We start from the raw sequence: 21,262 nt of genomic DNA on the forward strand, positions 1-21,262 counted from the left end.
GCGTTATGGGAAACGAAAGAACATTTCTGTAATCATATGGCGGAAGCCTAACATCACCTCTGTACCGTTGGATCTATTTTCCTTCCACCAATCACCCATCTCTCTGCTCATACGTGGGGGTGGGGATGCGCCAATCCCCCTCCACGTAACCGAACCGCCAGAATCACCCACGCGCCCCACTAGAGCGTGTCTTTGAAACTATTCCTCATAATCATAATGCAAAAGACCAACAGGGTAAAGCGCACTCTTCACCGTTGTCCACTTCCCTGCCTTGCCTCGTCTTGCCGGTGACCGAATTTACAAACACCCGCCTGTTTTATCAGGAACTGCTTCCATCGTTCTCCTCCCAAATTCCTGCTTCCGATTCGATTCCTCAGCTTTTTGGTTCGATTTTTCTTAGCTTCCCGCGTACTTTTCGGGTGTGAGTATGATACACCGTTTTCTTAGTTTGCAGGACATCACCTCTTTCCTTGCTGTGAATTTGACGATACCTCGTTTGTTATTGAGAAGTACCCCTGAGGATTTTTTTCCTTCTATTTTGCGTTTTTATTCTTAATTGCGTCCATATCGCATTCGGTTACTTTCTCTGCCTTGTTATGTCTTGCTTGCTTGTTGCTGATTTCTTTTGTTGGTTGGAAGTCTGCTTTCAATTTCATTTATTTTTCTATTTGCACATCTTTACCAGTTCGCATGCCGCACGCATGGCTTGCTTGGTGACTATCACTGATGGCTATCAATAAGCAACAAATATATGATCATCAATTTAGGCATTACTTTTTATATGCTGGAATGATCCCTTACTTTTATGGCAGAGGGAGGCGAGTCAACAAAAATTTTGTTTAATGGTTGGGGCTTCGGGCGTTTTGGTTAAATGAGAACTACGGTGTGCACCGAGTAGCTTCCTCAGTCATTTGTATTTTGTCAGTACCCTTGTGTTGTGAATTAGTGATTTATTCTGACACTGAAATCGAAAGCATTGCTGGAAAGCTTAAACATCTGTTCGGGCTTGGTTATGAAATTTATGCTCTTTAGATTTGACTTATTCTCATGATGAGGTTTTCTAATTTCAGAGGCCTTATTCTTGAAAGTGACTACTTTCTTTTGGCTAGCTTTTTGTACTAAATACCACGAGTACTTTTTCAGACTGAAGATTGATGACACAGTGTCTGGTCTGGGCTTCTAGAACGAGCAATTTGCGTTGTATTGTTGCTGGTCAGCATTACCAGTTGAAGGAAAAATGCAAATTCTAGGCTTTATTGGTCGACTTGGGAACTGATAAGTTGTTTTTCCAATTAGAATTTAAGGGAAATAATGGCAGCACGCACTACTTCCTCCATTGAAAGATCAAGCACCAAGCAGCTCAATAACATCGGTTTGTCTGGACCATTGCCATCATCCTTGTCAGTTCTTCCGACTCCGATAGGAGAGACATTTGCCAAGTTTTCTGATTCTCAGCCGGCTGTCATGGCAAAAGAGCTTATGACTGGGCCTATAACTCAGCCGAGTCATTTAAATTCCAGCGGAGCAATTGGGCACATATTTTCATCTTCTCCTGGATATTCAACTGATCTTCATCACTCAGCTCTTTTGCCGCATGAAAAGCACTCAACAAATGCTCATTTCATTTCTCAGTCATCCAACATGGCTTCGTTGCCCTTTTCTTATTCTTCCAATAGTGGACCGCTTCCTTCTTCAACACCAAATAGTTATTTCAAAGAAAACGGTGCTTCCTGGAATATAGAACCCCTGTCCAACTTTCTTGATTTTCCTGTGAATACTACCATTGAGAATAGTCCAGCAGAAAACAGTGCCTCCACTGTCATGGCATCTGAGGAGTATTGTAAGCGAAATGAATGGCAAGAGTGGGCTGATCAGCTTATAAGTGAAGACGATCCTTTGACTTCTAATTGGAATGACCTTCTTACTGACAACATTCAAGATCTTGAGCCAAAGGTTAAGGTTCTTGTGACTCTATTCTATATTAGCTTGCAAAGTGATCCGATCAGTAATTTCTTGAACTAAATGTTATTGGATCTTATACTGTTTCCTTAGGTGGGATGCCAGGTTTCACATGTTCCAGGAAACCAGTCCCAAGGTCAGCAGCTACTTCCAGCTTCATCTGGAGACAATTGCTTTGGTGCTCCCCCTGCTTCATCAGGAAGTTCTGCTCCCGCCAAGCCACGGATGCGATGGACACCAGAGCTTCATGAGGCTTTTGTGGAGGCTGTCAACAAACTTGGTGGCAGTGAAAGTATTTTCATTGTCTTTCTCACTTTCTGCGCATTCCTCTGCTTGTTTATGGAAGCTTTGCCTCATTTCTCTATTCTCACTGCTTTTCATTTTACAGGAGCTACCCCTAAGGGTGTGCTGAAGCTCATGAAAGTTGAAGGATTAACGATATATCATGTTAAAAGTCACTTGCAGGTTTGTGTTCCTGCACTTAATGTCTAGATTTGTTTGCTGCCATTTTTTTTTTACCGAAACAGATATTGCTCCATGAAATGCAGAAATACAGGACTGCTAGATATAGACCGGAACCATCTGAAGGTAAATAAGATATGAATTGTTGTATCTGTACCGATGCAAGTACCGGTATCCATTGGCATTGATGTAATCCTATATCAATCTAACAAATATGAGACTTGAATCTTTTTTCCCCCCTTCATCAAGTGCCTTGAATATCATGTCTGAATTAGTTTATTTTAAGTCTATTCCGGTAAATATGAGACGTGCTCCTGCATTCTGTCAGCTAATAAATATTGTTGGCAGGATCCTCAGAGAAACGACTGACCATTGAGGACATGCCTCCTCTAGACCTGAAAACGTAAGTAAACTACCTCAGATGACTTTTGTTGGGTAGCATTTCTATCAATGCTGCATTTTCTCTGATGTGAAGTTACTTATGAGCTGGTTTTAACTCTGGGGAATGGTGATTGGCTTGTATTGAATGTGCATTACAGTGTCATATTTGTATTAACTTATCTTGCCATGAGATAGTTGGCTGCCGATCTCCAAATTAATCTAAAGATATATTAAAAATTGGAATGATGAGCTACCGGTCTCTGTCTTGAGAGAGTCCAAATTATACCTATGCGGTTTTTTCCTCTGTTTTGAAAAGTTATACTCCCCTTCTTAGATGCTAAAAAATGTGCTATAATAGCTACCCTTGTAACAAAATATGAGTTATGATTGCACCCGATTTAACCAAAACGCCCTTATATGGAGCAAGCCTTAGATGTGTACTCTATTTAACAAAAATAGTAATTTATTCTGGAGGCCGATACCAGTAATACCTTACAGAATTGGGGCATGTAAGTTCTATGCAATTTTAGCATGTAGGCCTGTTTCTTCTTATGGGCTATGGCAGTGATTATAGGTAACCCAAGTTAGGGGAAGGTTCAGGAATGAATACCAGGCCTAAAAAAAAATTTAAAAAGAAATAAAGAAAGATCATGTGAGCCCTACTATCAACTATGTTCTACTTCAAGACCGGAAGAGTATACTCAAGAAGAGATTTTTCAAGGATATAGATTCATTGCTCCAGGATTAAGGCCATAATAAGAGGACCAATGATTCGGTGGTTCTCACTGATATCTGTGTACACCACGACACGTTCTGACTCAACATATGGTAATGATATTGCTATTCTTACTTCATTGCTGCACTGTTGGCAGTGGTATTGAGATCACTGAAGCCCTGCGACTGCAGATGGAGGTTCAGAAGCGGCTGCATGAGCAACTTGAGGTATGAACTTGTTCTTCTTGAAATCTTGTGGTATGATCATGCAGTGACTAGGTTTATATGCTTAGTCAAATTAACTGAAGGTAGTTTTGATTAAACTGACGAGAACTTTTGTTTCTGCTATTACAAAAATTAATTTCTGTAATTATGTATGTCTAGCATATAGTTATGCCCACACAAGATAGGTGTGGGGTTTCTTCTTCCCCTTTATTTTTTCTCCATTTAAACATGCATTAATGTTTAGGGATTGAGATCTCAATGTCTCGTATTGTCTGAGACCTTGCCCTTCTATTTCCGAAGGTGATCGTGTATTTTTTTCCCAATGGTCTGGTGAAGATATTCCCCACTGTCTTTTTCTGTGTCAGATTCAACGAAACCTACAACTGCGAATAGAAGAACAAGGAAGGTACCTTCAGATGATGTTTGAGAAGCAATGCAAATCTGGTGCTGACAAGAAGGCATCGCCGGTATCTGCGACAGAGAAGCCATCAGGAGTGTCTTCAGACGCTATCAAAGATTGTGCTGCCAAAGGTGATGTGGAAGCCTCCCAAGTGGAGGGTGATTGCAAGTCGGGACATGATCAAGCCAATAACAGTACTGCAGTTGAGGAAAGGTCTCTGGAAGTGGGTATGAAGAATGATGGCCCTCAAAATCAAGCTTCTGATAATCCTAAGCAACAAGCCGGTGAAGAGAGTGCTCCAGCCTCGAAGAGGCAGAGAACAGACGAGTAACTGAGTAAGCCGTATGATCTCAGTGTTGAACTGACTAGACAATCCTGATTTGCAAGAGATTTAAGTTAGTAAGACTTGGCTAAATGATGGGTAGAGCTCCATGACTCATAAATTCCCTCCCTGTTGTGTTGATGAGTAATTGCGAGTCTCGTGTATTTTGCTGTCGCAAGAGGATGAGTCAGTTTTGATTATGACATTCTTCAACGCCTTTATTTCTTAGTGTAGTTTAGTTATGGGAGGATGACGATGGGATTCTTAAGTTAGCTGAGCTCTCAGCCTGTGAAGAAACATATTAGTGGAGAATGGAGCATGTTACTAATAAAATCAGTTTAAAATTATCATAATTACTTTGTTTGCCGGGTACAACTGTAGCTCTTGCAGGAAGACACGTTTGCAGGTGGCTTTGATGACGGTTAGTTTCTTCCACTTTGTTTCAATTCCACATGGTAGGGTTTGGGTTTCACTTATGTTCTTTATTGGTTGATTCCAACTATTTAGTTTAACTCGGCATAAAGCCCTCTCCTCCCGATGTTGCTTGTAGGCGAAGCAGCCATGAAGGCCGTGGGAAGGCCTTGCATTAATTTCTCAATGGAAGAGCACCCAAACACAAATAAAAGTACTAATCACTAAATATATGATATTTCGTAATTTAAATGCAACTAGACTGTAATGGTTTAAGGTAAATTATGTTGTTCATTTCTGACGAATGTATACCGATTTTTCGCGGGGTTCGTAAGTAGGGACCCTCTTTTCTGGACCGGCAAGTGGGGAGCCATGTTAAGAAAAAGACATATTAGTAATTAATAGTAAACGTTATCCTGGAAATTTTGCGAAGCTGTTTTCACAAATAAAATTTAGGCATTTAGTGTTTTGTTATAATTCTCCAAAAAGAAAAATCTATGTAGTTGAATAAAATACCTTAAATCTGAGTTTAGTCAGCTAATTTTATTATAAAAGTTGACTGAAACTGATAAATGCGGTAGCTTTGACTTACTTCCTGCAAAAGGTAAAAACTTAATAGTTAAATTAATATAATGAGCATTAATGATATATCTAATACGTAAACGTGATTTTTCAAATTTAGCAATTTGGAGACTTACTAATTGATGAGGAAAAAAATAAATGAATATAAAGACTATATGTAAACAATCATTTTTCAACATGAATTAATTTTTTGGCCAAAAAAAGAACTACTTTAAATATATTTCCAAATAAAATAGAAAATAGAGAAAAATTCCACAAAAAAAGAAAAAGAAAGGAAAGAGAGCGAGAATAATTTGCATATGGCTCTGACGGCGAGGAGTTAAGCAGATGAACTTTACTGGCAAATAATCAAAAGGATATTTAAAATGATACTCTTTCGGTCCTTAATATATGACTCAATTGTTGAGTTAGTTTTGATTCTAAATATGAGACCTATTTTTTATATTTATCAATTTTCTCTAAATTACCTCCATGGATACTCTTTCAACCATAATCAAGTAGAAGAGGGAGATAAGGTATTAAGAAAATTGATTATGGCATTTTAGAAAAAATATATCATATTTTTTATAATTAACTAACTTACCTAACTTTTTTAATCTAATCAAATTTATTAAATGGATATTATATTAAAGACCGAAGGTGTACAAATTGTCGTGTCCTTCCAAGAAACAGAAAGAAGTAATCAAAGGAAGTAATAAGATGAACGTGCTGTTGTGTTGTAACAGTTTAAGGCAAAATAGTTAAGATTAGCGGTAGATAATGCCTAATCATTACTGTGACAGCTAAAAATGGACTTGTGACAGCGATTTCTGAGTTTGACAGTAACAATTGAGAAAAGAGAACGATGACCATTAACAACAAACTAAGAGATTATTTAACGCAAACACCGTCTTAATTTCTATGTCGGAGAGGATAAGATCTGTTGATTAACTAAAATTGTGGGCTGCGTGAAAAGACATTTTTGCTGTCAGAGTTCCATGGGTTGGTTTTTCGTTTTCAAACAGATTATGCAGTGAATTAGGCAAGGAAAAGAAAGAAAGAACAGAGAAACATCGGCATCTTCGACCCTGCAATGATTCGAGACTTGGCTATTACAGCCTACTTGTGTTTTTTCCCTCTTTCTATTTACACACACGCACACAAAAATAGACAGACATATTACCTGTTAAGAAATAGTTTAACTTTTAGATTAATCCTAAATATAAAATTTCAATTTATTTTATTTTTCATATTTATTTATTTTTTTAAAGTAATCATTATAATAATTGTATATATTAAAAATTTAAATAGTAATTCTAACTAATACATATAATTAGTAAGGATATTTTAAAAAAGACAACACCTATTTATTATAAATAATTAACGTAACTAATGTTGACTTTCCCAACAGCTTCACTTTACAACACTTTACTTGGTCTTCTTATTGGTCAAAACCCTATGCAAGTAGCCTTCTCTGGTTAGAGGACTCTCAATGAGAGCACCAAAGTAGTGAGCTTAAGTCTAAGGGGAGAGTTCAATTCTAAAAAACTAGCCTATTAGAAGGGATAGTTCTTTGAATTTATAAACTCTACAACACTTGTGAGATTTCCTAATGTAGAGCTCATAACAACTAATTTATTTAATCTCTTCAAATTAATCAATTAGAGTATTATATTAAGGATTAGAGGAGTTCGTATTAACTTTCAAATATAAATAAGTTGACATCTTCACTTAATAGTGTGTAAGTAGTTGAGATATCAAAATAAGATAAACCTGTAAGCCATTTTAAAATCTTGAGACGCGCATATTTCAAAATACATATTCTTTAAAAACGGCATCTTAGCTAACGGGTCTGATTATTATTATCCGACAACGTAACAGATGAGAGAATGATTAAAGACGAAACAAGTACAGAGATCGGATGAATTAATTGCTTCCTTAATTTTAACAGTTAAGTACAAAAGAAGATATCATAAATCTCTAATTAGTGTGCCGGCACTCTTAATTAATTGCATGACATACATATTCACTACGTAAGATACATGCACATATATCAGTAGCGTGTTATATGCAAAACAAAAGGGCAAAGTTGCCGAAACGGGCATATGGAGCCATATGTACTCGTGGGAATTAACGTAATCCGATGATGATGGGAATACTTGATTATCACTCTCTCCATCTATAGAAATCTCAGAATATTTGAACATACGTTAAGAAAACGATGTTTTGTAACAACAGCAAAATGCCAACTAAAATTAAATATAAGAGCCTGAGTGATATATTGCTGAGATGAGTTACGTGGGTGCTACAAGCTAGCTAGCTATAAGCCTTCTGGGTACAGTGTGTGTGGAGAGAGAGAGAGAGTAGAGAGAAGGGTGGTGATGGAGCAAATCAAAAGCAATGGCTTAGTGATATGGCTTAAAGACATGCCAACCTCCGGGTTTGATGGAAAGTGCAAAACATTCATGCACTTACTTCTCTTATAAATTCTTCTTCTTGTTCTTCTTCTGCCACTCTTGTCTCCACAAACCATGCCTCGTCCTGTTTCTCAATTTCTCCATTTCCCTCTTCATCAGGTGAGCCCACAGTCTGCTTGCCATATCTCTACGTTGCTTTTCTATAAGCTATGGTCCTCGTACCGGACCTTAATTCATCATACTCCTCCTGTCCTAAGTATAAGAATTTTATATTTAGGACCGGACGAGTATATATATATATATTCTCATTGATCTAACCATATGGCCTGGTGGTAATCTATAGTAATTATTTTCACGCATTAGTTGACGTTGAGATGTAAATGAAATCATTTGTTTCAAATGGGGTTTTATTATATGTTTACATAGATAACAAGGTTTTATTATATATATGTATATATGTAACGCATTATTGAATCTCTGCTGCTCATGTTTTCCATTAAACTAGCTAGCTTTTTCGAAATGAAACAATAACGTGGTAATTTTATAAAATTATTATTTGTTATATTATCGATGAATACGATGAATAGCTTGCAATGACACGTACGAGGAAGCTGCGTTGTGATTGTAATTTTGACAGGGAAAAAATACAGACACTAATCCAGATGAGTTGCCTGGCCATTCTCAAGCTTCATTTGCATCTTCTGCTCCAACAGGTAAGCTTTTCCCATTTTTCTTTGCCCTTTTTGGTAAACGAATCATTTGAAAAGAAAGATTGAATTTTCAAAGGCAGTTTGCTACTGTAGTTACACACATATGGGGTGCACTCTTATTATTATACATTTCACGCTGAAATATAATGTCAAAACTATGTATATATACTCAGTATCACACGCGAAGAAATCTATAAAATTCAAGGAGGATTTTTGTCCAGTATGCTTGTGTGTGTCCTATGGTTTTGTTTTCTGAGAATCAACCTTTTTCATGTTTATTTTGAATTATGTGGGTCATCATATACAGTTGCTGGTAGAGATTCCGATGATGGAAATATTGTAGAATGCAAAGGCGGACAAAAAGATGAGCAAGGGGGCGACCATGATTCCCTGTAAGTTATTTTCTTCTTTCCCCGCAGTCTTGCTCATTAAATCGGGGGAACAATATCACTAATTTACAAATTAAACTTTTTTTTGTCCAGAAGAAACAGATTACATTAAAGTTGCATTAAATGTTTTTTTTTTTCGAGAATTATCATACAATCTCATATCAGCGATGTTAAAAAGCCTCATAATATGTAAATGGATAGTACATAACGAGAAAATTCGTATAAAAAATGATAACAAGTTATACTATTTCCGGTTTTTAATATAAAAACTAGTTGACTAATTTGAGTAGATTAAGAAAGTTTGTTAAGTTAATTATTTATAATAAATAAGTGTTATTGTGTTATCTTTTCTAAATTATCATTATTAAAAGAACTATCTTTAAAAAAATAAATAATAATAAGAAAAAGTACATTGGAGTTTTATATTTAAGATCAAAATAAAAATAAATAAGCTGGCAAAAAAACTTAATTTCAAAATAAATGAGCAAATTTACTAGTAGTTTATTGAAAAAATATTGCATCATCGGCTGTGATCTCTGAGATTAATGTAGATTTACCATGCAATCGAAGTCCTGACTCATCAGCAATTTGCTTTCCTCGTCTCAAAATCATCTGAGAAATTTAAAATACTATCGATAAAAAAATAATTCAGTTTTCGGGGGTTGTTTGTTTCTTATTTTTATTTTTATTTTTTCCCAAGAAGAAACGATAATTTTGAAATTGTATTGCGGCAGTTCAAGGCAGCCGTTATGGCGCAAAGTGCCAGTACCTTCAAACCTAATCAACCCGTACCGAATAGTCATTGTGCTGCGACTGATCATCCTAGCTTTCTTCTTCCGCTTCCGGATTTCCAATCCTGTTCACGATGCGTACGCCTTATGGCTCATCTCTGTAATCTGCGAAGTCTGGTTTACTCTGTCTTGGATTCTCGACCAACTTCCCAAATGGTTCCCCATCACGCGCGAAACTTACCTGGACCGCCTGTCCATTAGGTTTGAGCACAAAGAGCCAAACCGTCTAGCCCCAGTTGATGTTTTTGTAACTACCGTAGACCCGTCGAAGGAGTCACCTATTGCAACGGCAAACGCGGTTCTCTCAATCTTGTCCCTTGATTACCCTGTTGAGAAGGTCACCTGCTACGTCTCCGACGACGCTGCGTCTCTTCTGCTTTTTAATACTCTATCTGAAACTGCCGAATTCGCAAGAACATGGGTTCCATTCTGCAAGAAGTATGATATTGAGCCACGGGCACCTGAGTTCTATTTCTCTCAGAAAGTTGATTACTTCAAAGATAAAGTGCACCCCGCATTTGTTAAGGAGCGCAGGGCCATTAAGGTAGACATATAGATGGGAATTAAAATGTGCTTTCATTTATTTATTTGTGATGGTAGAATTGTAGGTGTTATGTTAAGGACATTCTTGTAAACTTGTTCTCTCCTGCAGAGAGAGTATGAAGAATTCAAAGTAAAAATTAATGCATTGGTGGCAGAGGCTCAGAAAAAACCGGAGAAGGGGTGGGTGATGCAGAATGGTATGCCATGGCCAGGGGTCAACACTGACGATCATCCAGGAATTTGTCAGGTTTGGCATTCCATCCTCAGTTTCTTCCTGCTCGATTTGTTTCTGACGTTTTGTTATGAAGATGCGCGATTTGGCGGATCTGAATTGTAATGCTGTCGCTCATAAACTTGTCATTGTAGGTCTCTCTGGGAGGTGATGGTACTCCGGATGTTGAAGGTAAGGAATTGCCACGGCTTGTGTATGTTTCACGAGAAAATCGCCCTGGCTATCAACACCACAAGAAATCTGGTGCCTTGAATGCTCTGGTACGCAACTTCAACTTCAACTTCAAGTTATATTTGTTACTTCCATTATGGCTGAGTTATTAGAAAAGTTGTTAATGATGCGCGCAATTTCATCTGTCCTAATAAAGGTTCGAGTCTCTGCTGTGCTTACAAATGCCCCTTTCTTGTTGAATATGGATTGCGACCACTACATCAACAATAGCAAGGCTATAAGGGAGGCTATGTGCTTTCTAATGGACCCCAATGGAAGGCGCCTCTGTTTTGTCCAGTTTCCATTGAGTTTCGATAGCATGGATAGCCATGACAGATATGCTAATCACAATACCCTTTTTTTCAATGTAAGGGACTTTTTTCTTAATTCCAACTTGTCAAACACGATTATAAAATGTAACGTTTAATTTCACTAACCGGCCTTCAACATCTGCCTTTAATGTTACTTTGGTTATAGATCAACATGAAAAGCCTTGATGGGATTCAAGGTCCGGAATATTTTGGTACTGGATGTGTACTTAACAGGCGGGCTTTATATGGCTATGACCCGCAAATATTTAAGAGAAGTTCGAAGATTAATTGCGACTGGTGGCCTATGTGGTGTAGCTGTTGTTGCGGTGGTTCTGATTCCGTGATTGATCTTGAAGAGATTGATGAAAATCTTGAAGACTATGATAAACTAGATATATTTGATCTCAAGGACATGGAAGAATCGCTTGAAAGTTCTGACGTGGAGGAAATACTAGAAATACTTGATCTTGGGCAGAGTGGAGAAGATCTTGAAGGTTATGAGGAGACAGAGGAACCATCCCCCATGTCACGGGAAAAATTTGTGAAACGATTTGGGCGGTCACCAATTTTTGTTGCTTCCACTTTGAGGGGGTCTGGCGGGGTTCCAGAAGGCGCTAATGCTATGAAGGAGGCCATTCATGTTATATGTTGTGATTATGAAGAGAAAACAGAATGGGGCAAAGAGGTAATGTTATTCATTGCAACGAGTTTTTCGCCTTCAATTTCTAATTTCTGTTATAAACCATAATTACGAACCAATCAGGTCTTCTTCTCAAATTTATCTCCTTTGTAGATTGGTTGGATTTATGGTTCAGTCACGGAAGGGATCTTGACTGGTTTTAAGATGCATTGTAGAGGATGGAAATCAGCGTACTGCATACCAAAAAGAGCAGCTTTCAAGGGCTTTGCTCCAGTAAATCTATCAGATCAATTATTCGAGATTTTGAGACGGGCTCTTGGTTCCGTTCAGATACTCTTTAGTCCCCATTGCCCGATGTGGTATGGCTATAAAGGAAAACTGAAGTGGCTTCAGAGGCTGGCTTATACTAATACAATTGTTTACCCAATCACTTCAATCCCTTTGTTAATATACTGTACAATTCCAGCTGTCTGTCTTCTGACAGGAAAGTTCATCATCCCAACGGTAAGTAAATTACGTTTTGGTCAGCCAGAGCAATTAATGAATTATATTTGGCTCATATTTGATGAGATATTCGACCTCATAACAATTAATGTATCTTGTGAACTGATTACAAGGATAACTGATCTGTTTTAGGCTATCGTATAAATTTCACTATCAAATAAAGAGAAAGAGGGGGAAACGGTAATTTTGCCATCAGATATGCGTTTCCTGACCAGGGACTTTATTCGATGCAGTTGACAATTCTTGATAGCATTTGGTTAATGGCGCTTTTTGTCTCCGTCATCTCAACTTCCGCGCTAGAGCTTCGATGGAGCAGGGTTAGCATTCATGACTGGTGGCGCAATGAGCAACTCTGGATCATTGGAGGTGTTTCTTCCCATTTGTTTGCTTTATTTCAAGGTCTCCTTGAAGTTGTTACTGGAGCAGATACTGATTTCGTTGGCCGGGCAAAGACAACAAGTAACACTGGCTTCTACCTCTTAAAGTGGACTAATCTTCTCATCCCACCAACCACTCTCGTAATCTTGAATGTTGTGGGAATTATGGCTGGCATCTCAGATGCCGTCAACAATGGCTATGGCTCATGGGGACTTTTATTTGGTAAACTATTTTTAGCCTTCTGGGTTATTGTGCACTTGCATCCTTTCCTCAGAGGTCTGATGGGAAAGCAAAATAGGACTCCTACTATCGTTGTCCTCTGGTCACTATTTGTAGCTTTAGTTTTGTCATTGCTTTGGGTTCGGATCGACCCATTTTTGCCCAGGCAAAGTGGTCCGGTACTTAAACAATGTGGGGTAGAATGTTGAAGTTGCAGAGACTAGTGGATGTAGTGGTGTCCCATTTCGTTTGATGGTTTTGGAATTTTACATTTCAGGAAGACTGTTAATGTAGTATGTAACACCTCACATAATTATATATACAAACGTGATAAAATACTTTCTTTAAAAGTTCATTTAGCATTCAAAACAGATCAATTTCAAAATATTTTTCAGACATAATAAAATAAATTATTGAAATCTTATATTCATGGCAATTAAAAATATAACATAGTATATGTTCGAGGAGTATAGAAGCCTTCACGACTTACTCAACCAGTGCCTTTCTTTGATTCCTACTAGATTCTTCACTTGAAAACGTTAATATAAAGGATGAGATCAAATATTTTACTAACTACTAAAATTCTAACCTATACAAGCAAACTATTTATGATAAACAAAAATCCGTTTATATGTGTGTATATATTTATGCATGAAAATAACTGATTTTATACATTCAACTCAATTTTATTTTTGATTCAATAATATACCAATATCATTTTTCCAACATATCCAAAAATAATGCGATATGCAGCCTCCTTTATATTACTGTCCACCCTGACACCGCTGATTGGAGGCATAGGCTAATACATACTCCAATAGGAACTAACACATTTTACTGAATTATTCCAAACTCACCGATACTGGAGATATATCAGGCCAAAGATATAAAGTTCAAGTTTAGACTATGACTCCCCTTCTTTGCAAATAAAATAAGGAGGTGTCATATGTCCCACAGCTCTAATGAATTCATGATAAAAGGAAAACATGGAAGGAAGAGTCCTGACAAGTGCTATCCACTGTGCACCAAGTGATGACATATCACTTGCTAATTTTATATCCATCCAAATCTAATTATATCATTAGCCCAACAATGTATATGTTATGTGCAAATAATGTTACATCAGCAATACGTCCTCAGATATATTATTAAAGTAAGATAGCAATAAAATTTTTGTATCAATAACTCAATATATTTAAATATTGATCATAATTAATAACAATAAATCTTAAAAAAATAAAAACATTTATTTGAAAAGTCATAATACATACATATATTTCAATATGGTATAATAAATTAGTAAATCCACAATATAATCATACACAATCCATATGTACCTGAAAGAATTTTTAGAGTTACCTATTACTCTTTAGCTTACAAATATTTATGCAATGATTACTCCAAAATTCTCAAGAGTCTACGAAATTACACACAAATATTTATTAATATAAAACTCAAAACTATTTCAAAACTGCTCTAAAATTCTAAGATTACCATCTAAACTAAAATTACAAAAATATATTAACTCTCACAAATCTAGCTATTTATAATGAATACAATATTATTTGGAAATAAAATTTATTTTTTTCATATAAAAAATTATTTAAAATTAATAAATTAAATAAATACATATTTACTACCCAAAATCTAAATATTTCATATTAAAATCTCAATTATTTATTATAGTCTCATTTAAAATTTTTCCTCAAACCAAGTAACTCTTTTGAATTATAAATAGACTTTAACTTTATCTAATTTCATAAAATTCTTAATTTACAATTCTTCAAGCTTGCAAAAATTATTTTAACAATATATCTTTGGCCCATTCAATATTTGAACAGATTAAAACCTTAGTAATATATTGAATAATCCAAATAAATTATTTAACTTAAATTTAATCACTAAAAACATTCTACATGTCTTGAAAAATAAATATTCAACTAAAATCTTAATTGACAATTCTCAAAATAATCATAAAATAAATATAAACAGATTAAAATTTCTTAATAATACATCTTTAAATTTCTACAATTATATATTATCAAAACTCATTACTAACTCCATGTCCAAACAATGAAATTTTCTCCAAACATTATAATGATACTAATAATATAAATCTATAAATATATAGAAAAAATTCATAAAAAAATTTGACAACAAGAAGTATTTTTGAATACATAAACGATCTTCAAAGCTTGTCCTAACTTTCAGATCATGTACTCTGCAGCTTAACTTCTCACTCTTTCTTTTTCTATTTCTCGCACAAAATGAAGGGAAGAAGGATTGCAAGTATTTAATATTCTCACATTTACTTCTCCCTCCTTATTTTTCTTTGACCTGCACCACCCCCCATATTTTTTTTCATCTGCGTCTTCCCTCCTTTTCCTTCTTCAATTAATACTCCTCCTATTTTTTTCCACCTCCATATGTTCCTTCTCTTTTTTTTCTCTTCATTTAATACTCCTTCCCCAAAATTCTTCCATCTTAATTACCTTTCTTTACCACCCCCACCCTCCCACCTTTCCACTGTCGGTAATGGTGGGTGTCTTTTCTTTTCCTTTTCAAAATAATAATAAAATATTATCATATATATTTAAATTGCAATTTTTTTTCTAAAAAAATAGTATGTTGCATGGTATGCAAGCTTGAAGGAAGAAAATAGTTATATTGAGCAATTCAAGAGACCATAATGTCTTTGAGCAGAATAACGTGTCATTTCAGATGATATAAACACGTTACCTAAATGCCTATTGTGCCAACTACGGCACACCACAAAACAATTAGCTAGTGAGTTTCACACGCATACGCTTGGGCGCACAGAAGCTAAGGAACAAGACAGGTTGTGTCAAAAGACATCATCATTCTACATATGAAACCTTGTTAGCTTATTTAGGGATATTGTGCTGAAGGGTTCCACAAGAGAAGTCTGCTCAATAGCCGATAATTGTTGGGCCACAAAATGCATGGTGGGTCTAGACTCAGGGTGCGTTCGCGTGCATGCCAAGGCTATGGTCATTATAAAGGCTATCGCTTCACCCAATCGAGCTGGAGGAGGTGGGAATCTTTGGTCTATTACATCCTTCACCAACACTTGTGGATTCTCCATTGATGGCAATGTGGCCAAGAAATCGCCGGGGTGCTTTCCCAGTAATATCTCTAATACCACCACTCCAAAACTATAAACGTCACACTTCTCTGTCACCTGCGTTGTTTGTGCTAGCTCTGCAAAATCAATTTTTAATAAAACATTGATGAATTCCTTATCCAAAAAAAAAAAAAGCAACTGGTTAGAGTCAATACCTGGAGCCATGTAGCCATAGGATCCAGCAATTGAGGACCATGTTGTTGAATTTGGCGTAAGAAGCTTCGCTATGCCAAAATCTGCGAGGCGGGGTTCATATTCTGAGTCCAGCAATATGTTATTCAACGTCACATCTCGATGTACAACTTGTGGGATGCAATCATTGTGTAGGTACGCTATAGCTTGCGTTATCCCTTGCACAATCTTCACTCTCTGAGGCCAGCTTAATATCGTCTTCATTTCCTCGTCGTACAACACTTTTCCTAGACTGCCTCTTTCCGCATACTCGTAAACCAAGTATGCGTGTTCTTCAGTGTGACAAAACCCATCAAGCTTTATGATATTGCGGTGTTTTGCTTCGGTAAGAGCTTTTATCTCATTCTCGACACTACGAAGATTCTCAGCTGGAATGTCACTGGAGTTTGACATATTGAGTCTTTTGACAGCAACAACTATACCTGTAGGTAATTCTGCTCTATAAACATTTCCGAAACCTCCTTTTCCAATGCAGTATTTGTCGTCGAAGTCATCGGTTGCTTTAACAATTTCAGCAAATGTGAATTCTCCCTTTCTTCCCCAAATCATGCTTACAGGTTTTTTAGTCTTCTGAGCATAATCGGACTCTTCGTTGGGAAGTTTGGCCCGTTGGTGGAACGCTCGGATTCTAACAACAATCACCCCAAAAATTAGTAGCGCACAAACTGGTATAATGACACCAAGAAGTACCTTTTTGTTGACCCCTCCAGAGTTGCCTAGGGAAGATTCTGTGGAACAGGCAATTAATCCTTTTGCCTTGCCGCACAAACCAGAATTTCCAACATAAGCTTCAGTAGGTGCTATTTGGAAAATACCTCCCCTGGGTATAAGACCCATCAAGTTGTTGTAAGAAAAATCGATGGATTGAAGACTGAGCATATTTGAAAACGATGGTGGGATTGTCAAAGATGGTTGCGTGAGACATTAAGGATCTGCAAATGAATGAGCTTTTCTAGGTTCTGAGGAATTGGCCCTGAAAGAAAGTTGCTACTGAGGTCCAGAAGGTATTGGAGCGGTAACAGATTACCAAGTTCAAATGGTATCTCCCTTGTTAAATTGTTATGGCTCAAATTCAAGCTAATTAAACGGCCGCAGTTACTGAGCTCTTTCGGTATGCTTCCAGTAAACTTGTTCTTTGATAAATCAAGATGATTAAGGCGGTCCAATCTGCCAAGAGTCTGGGGGATTTCTCCCGTCAAATGATTGCCGCTCAAGTTGAACAAGTAAAGTTGCCTTAGATTTCCCATTTCTGGTGGAATGCTACCAGTAAATTGATTAGAGTGCAGGCTTAGATATTGTAATTGGCTTAACAAACTCAATTCAGATGGAATTTTCCCAGAGAGCTTGTTGTTATCCATTTCTATCTTGGTTATGCTCTTGCATTCGCTCCATTTTGGGGATAGTTCACCAACAAACTGGTTGCCGCTGAGTGTGATGGATGTAAGACTTAGGTAAATCCCAAATGCTTCTGTGATGTTTTCTGTGAATTGATTTCTCTCAAGCTTCACCACTGTTAATGCTGAACTATTCCTCAAGCACTTGGGCAATGGTCCTGAAAAACTATTGTTATTCACCCTTAAGTCCACTAGTGCAAAACCGCTGCACAGATCAGGCGGCAGTTCCCCGGAGAAGCTATTATTTGAAAGATAGACATATCTCAAATCAGGGCTGTACTTCCCAAAATCTCTGGGAATGTCGCCCGAAAAATTGTTGGTGAATACAGAAAGATTTTGTAACTTGGTTAACTGGGAAATAGTGTTGGGCAACACATCATGGAGAAAATTACTGTTGACATCAAAACTTATCAATGAAGTGAGGTTTGCAATTTCCATGGGAATGGTTCCTGAGAGGTTATTCGAGGCAAGAGTTATGATTGTAATGTTTTCAAGTCTCCATATGGTTGAAGGAATTGGACCAGAAAATTTGTTTGAAGAGACGTCTAAATGGCTCATTGCTTGCAAGTTCCCAATCTCGGGAGGAATGGGGCCAGAGAATGTATTGTTGTATAGAAAAAGAATGTCAATTTTCGTCAACAGGCCAATCGATGCAGGAATTTCTCCCCTAAATTTATTGTTTTGTAGCTGCAAAGAAGATAATTCTGTCCATTTAGAGATCAACGAATCAGGGATTTGACCTGTGAAGAGATTATCTGATAAGCCCAATTCTTTAATTTTTGTCAGGTTGGACAACGACATTGGCAAGGAACCAACCAAAGAATTCACTGCTAAAGCCAGGAAGGTTAGGTTGGTACAAAGGCCAAGCTCAGAAGGAATGGTAGAATTTAAGGAATTTTGGCTGAGATCAAGACGGCGCAAGTCACTAAGCTGGCCTAGAGAGGAAGGAATTTCCCCCTCGAGTAAATTCTCATTCAATTCAAGAACTTGTAGTCCAGAGATTAATCCTATTTCTGCGAAAATGGAACCTGTCAACTTGTTAGCACCCAGATGAATTTCTTTGAGATTGGAAAGCTTGGACAAGTTTGTTGACAAGTGTCCTTCTAGCTCACATTTGCTCATATCGAGGTATTCAAGCTTTTGCAGATGGGTATACAATGACTCTGGTATTAGACTCATCGGATTGTAGGACATGTCTAGAAATGTCAAATTTCGACACTCTAGAATGAAGCTTGGAAATTCAGAAGTGAATCTATTGAGAGCTAAACTGAGGTGGGTTAAGGACGACATGCCTGAATATATTGACCAGTCAGGAGGATTAACAAAGTAGTTTGATCCAAAGTCTAGGTGCCATACCTTTTGGAGCTTCGTGACCTGATAGGGAATGGTCCCATTAAGGTTGTTGTTGTATAAACTCATATACTGAAGCTCTTTCAGCTGATCTAGCTCAGCAGGCAGAGTTCCATTGAAGAAGTTGTGACCCAAGTCCAGGAAAATGAGCTTGGAGAGGTTAACAAGAGCAGATGGAATTGACCCATTGAAACCATTGTGACTGAGGTTCAGGCGAGTGAGACTGGGGAGAGAAGTGAAGTCCAAACCCGTAAGTGAGCCAGTAAGATTGGCTCCGTAGAGGTTTATCTCTGAGACTGTTGTATTAGTGCTGTCACAGACTATGGCACCCCAATTGCAGAGATTGTTCGTATTGCTGAGGGACCATGAGTTGAGAGTAGAAGGAGACAGACTGTTTTTCCATTTAATCAAAGCTTCTGCTTCTGTTCTCAGTGATGCGGTTATCTTCGATGGAAGAAAACATACCAAGAGTAAGTGAAAGAATAGAGCTGAAGCCTTGTGAGAGCTTGTCATGCTTCGCCCCAGTGAATGGGTTACATGCTCTGCTTTTCCAGCCCTACTCAGCCGTCTTAAAGAAGTTTTTTTCTCTTTTCTTTGTGACTATTTTTAGTCGAACCCCATTTCCTATCAAGGCTTCTAGCTGAACACGAGACGTAGAAAGCTACATGGACCATGCATGGTCCACCTTGTGAGGTATGCAATGAGATTAATCAAAGTTCTTTGACAAATCCTGGCTAAATTCATTTTGTATAACGGTTCCAGACCTTTTTTTAAAAAAAAAAAAAAAAAGCTATTTGACCTTGTATATTTTCTCAGTTTACTCGGTCTGCATATATTTTTTTTAAAACTTTTTTTGACCAAATTTAAAGTTGACTCTGGAAGGTTCTGCCTGTGACGATGAACATAGCCATCTTACGTGGGGGTTGGTAGTACAGCACGACGTTCGCATTGAGGACCATTACCTATTTTATAATTCTCTTTAGAATATAAGTGATAGTTGAAGATTTTAAAAATTAAAGTTATCTTCAATGATCATAGAAATAAGTTATTATTGATTTTCCCCCCCTAAATGATAACGCTCTTGTAATGTTTAAAAAACTGAGCCATAACTTCATAGAATACGAGCGTGACTTTATGATACCGGAAAAGAAACTAACTTTTATGGTCCTTAATTATTATTAATATAAGTTATGAATATTTAATTATGATTTCCCCTTATTTGTGGTTGATGTCTGAATTCTAAACTCTTAACCTTATGTAGTACTATTTTCGATCTTAAATATAAGATCTACTTGACTAATTTGAATAGATTAAAAAAATAAATTAAGTTAGTTATTTGTAGTAAATATGTGTTATCTTTCCTAAAATATCCTTATTAATTAAATATATTAGTTAGAACTATCATTATTAGAAGAATTATCTTGAGAAAAAATACATAAATATGAGAGACAAAATGGATTGAGGTCTTATATTTAGAATCAAAATAAAAATCAAACAAGATCTTATACTACCTCCGGTCTTAATTATAAGAGCTAGTTGACTGATTTGAGGAGATTAAGAAAATAAGTTAAGCTAGTCATTTGTAATAAATATGTATTGTTTTTACTAAAATATCCTTACTAATTAAGTGTGTTAGCTAGAACTACTATTATTAGAAGAACTATCTTGGGAATAAATGTATAAATATTAAAAACAAAATAGATTGGGATCTTTTATTTATGACCAAAATAAAAATCAAATAAAGTTTTCTATTAAGAGCGGGAGGTAGTATTAAACACAAGAGGTAGTGTGTGTTTTCTTTGTTATGTTATTATGAGTCATAATAAATTTTCAATTGTCGTTGCCGTGAGAGAGAACGAAGAGTGAGATCCATTCGTTTGAATATGAGGTAAGTCTTGGTCAAAAAGTCAGCGCAAATATGAGAAAATGATTTTGTGATGTTTCCAACTTTTTTAATTTCTAATGTTTTGAATTTCAGCCTAACGTATCCCTTTAACGTTATTACTAGTTTTGACCAATTTGAATGGCATAAGGCGTGAGTGAGGTTCACGTCATTTTGATCATTTTTTTCAATGAAAATAACGCATTAACGTAGGTTTTGGGAAGTTTAGTTTCAAGTCTGTGGAATTTTTTTTTTCCAGCTAAGTAGATTTAGCGTTTTCCTTCTGTCTTCCTCTCCAGCTTTCTCCATATATTGTTAACAAAGCAGTAATACTCGGCAAAAACGAAAACGATCTATGAAAGTCGAGCCAAAAATTGTCCAAAAAAATGAAAAGGTCTGGGGTGAGAGAGGCTCGAACTCTCGACCTCAGGATAACTCAGAAGCTATGAGACCTACGCGCTAGCCAACTGCGCCACCACCCCTTGACGTGTGTTGCGCTCGCTTTATTTAAATATCTACT

The 21,262-nt window shown here is 36.7% G+C and overlaps 2 protein-coding genes, 1 non-coding gene and 1 pseudogene across 9 annotated transcripts; 2 read left to right on the forward strand and 2 right to left on the reverse strand.

Annotated features, from left to right (window-relative positions):
• Positions 1 to 243: 243 nt before the first annotated feature.
• Positions 244 to 5,297, forward strand: LOC114750179 (protein PHOSPHATE STARVATION RESPONSE 1). Of its 7 annotated transcripts, none has more exons than XR_003740629.1 (10): positions 245 to 421; positions 1,144 to 1,953; positions 2,053 to 2,251; positions 2,348 to 2,424; positions 2,508 to 2,547; positions 2,770 to 2,824; positions 3,675 to 3,744; positions 4,107 to 4,483; positions 4,833 to 4,918; positions 5,014 to 5,297. XR_003740629.1 is itself a non-coding variant. In XM_028938726.1 (9 exons), the coding sequence occupies exons 2-8, from the start codon at positions 1,312 to 1,314 to the stop codon at positions 4,470 to 4,472; spliced, it is 1,449 nt and encodes a 482-aa protein (XP_028794559.1). In that variant the 5' UTR covers positions 245 to 421; positions 1,144 to 1,311; the 3' UTR covers positions 4,473 to 4,483; positions 4,833 to 5,297. The 7 variants fall into 7 exon arrangements, 4 of the variants coding, with proteins under 4 accessions (XP_028794562.1, XP_028794559.1, XP_028794560.1 ...); XR_003740628.1 differs by having other exon boundaries at positions 4,833 to 4,884; XR_003740630.1 differs by having other exon boundaries at positions 4,107 to 4,476; positions 4,833 to 4,884.
• A 2,669-nt stretch (positions 5,298 to 7,966) lies between these two features.
• LOC114750174 (cellulose synthase A catalytic subunit 4 [UDP-forming]-like) lies at positions 7,967 to 13,106 on the forward strand. Its single transcript, XM_028938721.1, has 10 exons — positions 7,967 to 8,011; positions 8,490 to 8,565; positions 8,870 to 8,954; positions 9,686 to 10,286; positions 10,395 to 10,532; positions 10,652 to 10,777; positions 10,885 to 11,094; positions 11,205 to 11,723; positions 11,832 to 12,182; positions 12,416 to 13,106. The coding sequence occupies exons 1-10, from the start codon at positions 7,967 to 7,969 to the stop codon at positions 12,986 to 12,988; spliced, it is 2,724 nt and encodes a 907-aa protein (XP_028794554.1). The 3' UTR covers positions 12,989 to 13,106.
• Positions 13,107 to 15,427: 2,321 nt separating this feature from the next.
• Positions 15,428 to 19,501, reverse strand: LOC114750173 (MDIS1-interacting receptor like kinase 2-like; annotated as a pseudogene).
• Positions 19,502 to 21,139: 1,638 nt separating this feature from the next.
• Positions 21,140 to 21,224, reverse strand: TRNAM-CAU (transfer RNA methionine (anticodon CAU)). The gene is given in 2 exon segments: positions 21,140 to 21,175; positions 21,187 to 21,224. It is a non-coding gene; the product is annotated as a tRNA-Met (tRNA).
• Positions 21,225 to 21,262: the final 38 nt, after the last annotated feature.

This window comes from Neltuma alba, unplaced genomic scaffold, assembly GCF_004799145.2.
Source record: "Neltuma alba isolate B1F8T4 unplaced genomic scaffold, ASM479914v2 tig00006341_pilon, whole genome shotgun sequence".
Lineage (NCBI taxonomy): Eukaryota > Viridiplantae > Streptophyta > Magnoliopsida > Fabales > Fabaceae > Neltuma > Neltuma alba.

Excerpts from the sequence above, each read along its gene's own strand:
- LOC114750179 (XM_028938726.1), top strand. The coding sequence starts at position 1,312 with ATGGCAGCACGCACTACTTCCTCCATTGAAAGATCAAGCACCAAGCAG. Across the intron at positions 1,954-2,052 it reads TTCAAGATCTTGAGCCAAAG|GTGGGATGCCAGGTTTCACA; the intron begins GTTAAGGTTCTT and ends CTGTTTCCTTAG. Across the intron at positions 2,252-2,347 it reads CAAACTTGGTGGCAGTGAAA|GAGCTACCCCTAAGGGTGTG; the intron begins GTATTTTCATTG and ends TTCATTTTACAG.
- LOC114750174 (XM_028938721.1), top strand. The coding sequence starts at position 7,967 with ATGCCTCGTCCTGTTTCTCAATTTCTCCATTTCCCTCTTCATCAG. Across the intron at positions 8,012-8,489 it reads TCCATTTCCCTCTTCATCAG|GGAAAAAATACAGACACTAA; the intron begins GTGAGCCCACAG and ends TAATTTTGACAG. Across the intron at positions 8,566-8,869 it reads TGCATCTTCTGCTCCAACAG|TTGCTGGTAGAGATTCCGAT; the intron begins GTAAGCTTTTCC and ends CATCATATACAG.